Below are 6,425 nucleotides of genomic sequence, written 5' to 3'. Positions count from 1 at the left end.
ACACTTGTTTGCTAAGATGTTCTTTTGTTTGGAAAAACTAATAGAGAAGAGGCAGTTAATATTTTAGATGTGTTAAAAAAACTTTCATGACTTGAGTCAATTTCCAAAAATCAGGTATCTTCTTCAGTAAAAATACTCTCCACAGGAGAGAAAGGATGCTAAGGAGACAAATGAAAATGGCTGATCTTGATAAAAACTCAAGATATCTAAGGGTCCCTCTGTGTTTGAAAGAAAAAATAAAAAACATCAGTCTAGAGTATGTGATGGAAAAAATGCACCAAAAATTAAACAGCTGGAAAGCTTCTTCCCTATCTTGATAAATCTGTGTTGCATGCGGTTCTCCTCTATAGCATGAGTGTCACCAAATTTTCTCTGAAAACAATTAGGATGTGTTTGGTTTAAAGGAAAAAGTAGGGAAAGGAAGGGAAAATGTAGAAAAACCTTTTACAAACCTTATATAGGTTTCCCTACATCTCCCTTCCTTTCCCTACCTTTTCCCTTCAAACCAAACATAGCAGTTAAGGAGATGGAAAAAGTTGAGAGAAACTTCTGGTGGCAAGAAGGGAATGGAAAGAAAAAGCTAAGATGGGTGGGGTGGGAGAAGCTGAGAGCACCAAAGAATTTTGGGGGTTAGGATTTATAAACCTAGGCTGGCTTAATAAAGGTCTGTTAGTCAAATTAGCATGAATAGGACACTTTGTAGGCCAAGGTTTTAAAAGGTAAATATCTTCGAAACCAAATAAAAAAACCCCTAGAAAAGTGCCAAAGGAAGCTTCTCATGTCTGGAGAGCTTTAAACCAGAGCCTAATCTCTTTAGGCTCAGTTTGGAAGGAGTACAAATACAAATATATAGGGTGCAAAATCTGGTATTTTGTAATATTTTGTATCTATTTGTACTGTCTTTCCAAACTGAGCTTTAGCAGGCCAATTAGTTTTTCAAATCCAAAAAGGCTCTGAATTAAATATATGGGACTTCCCCTGGATCTATGAGGATGGCAAATTTGTCTGTCTAATGGGTCCCCCCTGAGAAACAACATCAAAGTCTTAACAGTGAAAGACCTAATAATTCAGGGTACGAGTCAATGGAATTAGAATCTAATTCAGCCTATTTTCCCATTGGAATATCAAATAATCCTAGGCACACACATTTTTAATAAGAGGGAAGACACAATACTGTGGTCGAATAAGCGATTGGGAGAAATTTTGGTTTAATTTAGTTTAAATGCACCTGGAAATTAAAAATTCCTAAGAAACTTAACTCTTTTTGTGGAGACTGATTCAGGGATCAATCCCAGTTAGGTCAAAATTGTATAAGATGGGAACCATAGAAGATGATTTATGTATATTTTGTGGATCACAACAAGAAAATCTTATGCATATCTATGTTTTTGCCCCTTGGTTCGTTCGGTTCTTTTTCCTAGTCCTTAGACTCTTTTGTTTGATGAGAATGGGTGGAGGGATATTTTGGACCTCTTAAATTTTTTGGGAGCGGATTAGTTGGAGACAAAAATATACACACCTGGCTGAACTACCTATCACAGTTGAACACACTGGCGTGCAGTACAGCTATGTCCCAGATGGGGCCTACATTGAGTACTTGTGTGTTCAACCGTGATAAGTAACTCAGCCGGGTGTGTATTATTTTGTTTCCAGCTCATTCAGACGTTTTTTTTTATTAGCAAATCCTTAATAAAGTAATGTGCCAGAATATTGTCTCTTGGTTAGTGATTACTTGATACTTCACTTTGACTACTGGGAAATTTAGGGGTGCCAATTAGACTGGATTTGATCCAATCCGTTCCAATGCAATGTGAGTCCCTTATAAATGGAGCAGGTCCAATCCAATCCAATGAACGTTTTGTATCAATTTGGACTGGTCCAATTCAATGTCCGGACCATCCAATATGTTCAAATTCATTTTGATTTAGATTGGTTTTAATCTAAACCCGGTCCATTGACACATATATTCTTATCTTATATCAATGAATCAGATATTGGCTTAATCTAACACAATCCAATATAAATTTGTTAGGATGGACCAGATCCAATCCAATCTAATAAATATTTTGGTCCGGATTGGTCCAATCCAATATGTCTTGTTGGTCTGTCCAATCTGTCCAAATTGATTTTGGACTGGACGGAGTCCAATCCAAAACCGCTGATCCATTGACATCCTTAGTAGGAATGATATGCTTTTTTCTGAATAGGGATAGAAGTATGAATTGGATTATGTATAAAACAAATTATAATTGGAATATCTTTTGGTGTGTACTGTTTTGATAAGGACGAAACTTTTATTATGGCTAAAGGACGCAAATCTGGCTTTATGAAAGATGCTATGAAGCTGAATTGAAAAGCTGTTGAGATGGCTCTCATTGTGGAAAGGAATCTTGATAATCTCCATTGCCGAGAATAGTGTTGGCTTTGGATGGAAAAGGACAATTGTTTCAAAGATTAAGTTTTTGGAGGGGAGTACTTTTGTATGGTCATCTCCCTAGGTCAATCTTTTTTTTTTTTCCTTTTTTATATTTTTTGAAGGGCTACACAATGGGGTATCCCATCTCCCAACCTAGGTGCAGGCGGAATTCGATCCCAAGTCTCTGCTACGATTAGTAAGAGACCTTATCAATCAGCTGATTGGCACCTTGCATGTTTAACTTACTTATAAAAAAATGTTTATCAAACAAATATCAGTCATGAGAGTCTTTCTTCTAAAATTAATCGACAAAATTCTAATGGAGAGGAAGCAAAGTGTTGAAATGTGAAAGTTGAGGGTATTTGTTGCAAATGAAAGTCCAACACAAACAACCTTTTCTGTTTAGAGCCTCTAAAAAGTCAAAAAGCATTTATGTCTATTTTTAGATTTCAAACGCCTTTAATATTTTTTTAATTTTTCAGATTTCAGATTTATCAAACGCCACCTAAATGCCACTATAAAGGGTCGTAATCTATTATTTAGCATAAAAACTATGCAAGAGTTAGAGGTAAGATTTCATAAAAAAAACAAAAAGAGAAACAAATAGAGTGAAGATTAAATAGGTGTTTGGTATAGCTTTCGTTTATTAAATAAACGTTTGTGGTTGAATTGTCTTCAAAACCAAGAAAAAGTACTTGATAAATCATTTATTGACAACTAGCTGCCATTAGGCACCACATTAGCAGAACAATGAATAAAATGCTTAACCTAGAGCTATAAAATGGGTTGTGCTGGGCTAGCACGACACGACCCACGTGTAGCTCGTGCAAAATGCATGTGCTATCCCGAGTCGTGCCTCCCTTCCCTAGGATATTTTGGGGGATCGGCCTAGCACGGCCCATGGCCCAAGCCCACACGGGCTTGTGCTATGACGTGTCGTGCCACGGGTTGGGCCATGGATCGGGACAAAGTTATTTATTTAGAAAATTGAAAAGAAAATCTTAAAATTTTTATTTTTTATGAATTTTGCTGTATACAATTGTTTATATATACAATATAATTAAACAAAATTGTATAATAAAATTGAAAACAATTTTTTTATTTTATTAATATATTATATACTATGTAATATAAATATATATGGGTCATGCCGACCTGACCTGCGGATCTGAAACCCCAAGCCCGACATGGTCTATACAATCATGCTGTTTTGGGCACGACCCATGAACCATCATGCCCAGCTGGTTCAAAATCATGTCAGGCTATAGACGATACAACCTGATTTACATATCTAGGTAGCTAAGCCTTAACTATTGGGAAAATCGTTAAAATGAAGTTTTTCCCAACAATTGCCATGCACATAAATTAAGACCAACTTTTATCAATACCTATGCATATGAATTCGCATAATAGGATAAATACTGATTTGGCAATGGCATGGCATTGTTTATCAAATAAAAGGAATTTATACCAAACGCCACCTAATGAATCAATGTATCACGTGGAGGGAGCCTGTGTGCAGCACAGGCTGTCAAGCGGACAGCCAAAGTTTTCTCTGTGTTTGGGTAATCACTAAAATTTCAGGAGTTGTCCTTGTCCCGGTAATTGCAATTATTAATAGGGGTAATTAAGTCACATTAAATAGACCTTCATTACACCATACTGAAGTCTAGAGAGAAGAAGGAACTAGACGTAGAAGCAGTTTGGCTCCGACGTTCCCACCGTAACCGTGCAGAAGCCAGAAATTCAGGGCAAAACAAGAGCTCGGATCCTTGCAGAGAGGTGATGGAGATCCCTTAAAGACCCTGATTTTATGTAATTTGTTTTGATTTTGTAAGCCCTAGATTTGAGGTCTCTCTTACGTGCAAAACACGCAAGGAAAGCTCACTTCATCGTTTTCTCCGTTCAAATCCATTGGCATTTCTGTGTTCTTTCTAGAAAACTGTAATTTAGAGTTGGGTTTCTTTTAGTTGTGTCTTATAGTTTCATCTTTATTTGGATGGTTTCTTGTGATGAAATGGTGAAACGGGTTGAAGTTCAGATTTTTTAGGGTTGTTCTGGTAACGTGATTGTGAATGTCTCGTACAACTTCTAGGTTTTGAACGATTTCGATGAGAAAATTGGTGCAAATGGGTTTAGTATATTGGATGATGTAGTGAGATTGCCTTGCGCTGGAACTGGTTATTGGGTTCTAAGAACTCCGATTCAAGCATCACTATTAATTGGGCTTGCTGAAGTGGGTCTTACTCAAGTAGGTTGAGGCTTGAGTAACAAAAATAGGTCCTCCCGAGATGGGGAGACCGCTATTCTATGAGATCCTGCAAAAGCCTGCAACAAGTTGTATAATAGGGATATGCAGTGCAATTTGGTTTTACATACAGAAGAAAGGCATTGGGTATGCACATGTGGGTTTGAGTCATGAAACGGCTATTGAAGGCCACTATTGGAGAATAATAACTTCTGCATTCTCCCACATAAGTGTGCTTCATTTGGTTTTCAATATGAGCGCCCTTTGGAGTCTTGGAGTGGTGGAGCAGCTAGGGCACATGGGTCTGGGTGTTAAATTCTATCTCCATTATACTCTTATTCTGGTAGTCTTATCAGGGGTGCTGGTTCTAGGAATTTACCATATTTTGATCCAGAAATTTAAGCTAGACTATTTTCGAAGAGTGACAGCTGTTGGCTACTCATGTGTTGTGTTTGGTTGGATGACAATCCTTGCAGTGAAGCAACCATCCTCTAAGCTGGACCTGTTTGGATTCCTTTCACTTCCTATCAGCTTTGCACCTTTTGAGTCTCTTATCATTACTTCAATAATTGTTCCACAGGCAAGCTTTCTTGGACATCTATCAGGAATTATTGTTGGGTACTCTATTGCTTGGGGTTTGATCCATGGGATGAACAATTACTGGGCTATTTCTATGGTCGGATGGATCATACTTGTATTTGTCTTCAGTTTGAAGCGCTCTGGTGCCTTTGACTTTGCCTTTATTGAGATAGAACCTGTTACAGATCCTTCATTGCCTTCTGTTGGTTTTCTTGCATCCAGAAATGGTAGAACATTACAGAGGAACACACTTTCATTGGGAGGTTCTGAACTTGTCTAGCTTCTGATATAGTCCCTGTTCCACCCGTTTTGGAGGAGGGGTTGACTCTATACAGAATTATACCATATCAACACTGTATCAGTACCTATTTTGTCAAGGTAGTATCTGGGTCTTGCAATTGCAATGCGTTATAAGGTTCTGGTTGAAGGCGTTGAAGTCTTTTAAATATGCGGAGCTCCTATGGTGTGAAACAGGTGTTCTAGTACAGTTGCTTTTGGTTGGTACTGCAAGGAGGTTCATGATCCCTCTACAAGTATTCTTGTATGGGTGAATCTTCTATTGTGATATACTGATATGGGTATGTTGTTGCAGTTTTTTGACTAATTTGACATGCAAATCACTGTCAAATATGATATTCAAACTTACAGATCATTGAACTTCTGTAATATTCCATATAATTTTTTGCAGATGTATTCTTTTGGATTTTTGAAATATATGACTTTGATTGCTTTAGATTCTACCGTTTTGGCTTGTCTTGCATTTGAAGATCCCCCAGAAAATAAAAATTAAAGTAAGAAATTCGCATTTGTTTGTGATCAACTGAGTTATATGTGGAATGCATGGCTGTGAAGCTTTTCTGAGTTATACGCATTTGTTTGTTTCATTGAATGTTGACTCCCCCAAGTTGACTCCATTGCCAAGGTTCGATAGGATGACACCTTGTTGTTAAATGTTAGTCAATAGTTTTTTGACTTACTCATTTGACATTAAATTGTTTGGTCCTAACCATGTCATTAATTTGTTATGAATTATCCATCATCGAAATTATAATTAAAAAATGGAAGGCCTAAGCTTTACGAGTTTTTCTTTTTCATTTTTCTTATCAATATGTCTGTTTTCATTACACAATAAACATGTTCGCAATATGAAATCTACATTACTATAACAACTTAAACAAAGAT

At 37.0% G+C, this 6,425-nt stretch overlaps 1 protein-coding gene across 1 annotated transcript; it reads left to right on the top strand.

Moving 5' to 3' along the window:
• Positions 1-4,081: 4,081 nt before the first annotated feature.
• Positions 4,082-5,983, top strand: LOC104598264 (RHOMBOID-like protein 13). The gene has a single exon (XM_010260227.3). The coding sequence runs from the start codon at positions 4,708-4,710 to the stop codon at positions 5,521-5,523; it is 816 nt and encodes a 271-aa protein (XP_010258529.1). The 5' UTR covers positions 4,082-4,707; the 3' UTR covers positions 5,524-5,983.
• The last annotated feature ends 442 nt before the right edge of the window (positions 5,984-6,425 follow it).

This window comes from Nelumbo nucifera, chromosome 7 (genome assembly GCF_055504915.1).
Source record: "Nelumbo nucifera cultivar China Antique chromosome 7, China Antique-T2T, whole genome shotgun sequence".
Classification (NCBI taxonomy): Eukaryota; Viridiplantae; Streptophyta; class Magnoliopsida; order Proteales; family Nelumbonaceae; genus Nelumbo; species Nelumbo nucifera.
Note: the sequence above shows the minus strand (reverse complement) of the source record. Positions and strands in the feature narration are given on the sequence as shown.

Coding starts and splice junctions, on each gene's coding strand:
- LOC104598264 (XM_010260227.3), top strand. CDS start 4,708: ATGGGGAGACCGCTATTCTATGAGATCCTGCAAAAGCCTGCAACAAGT.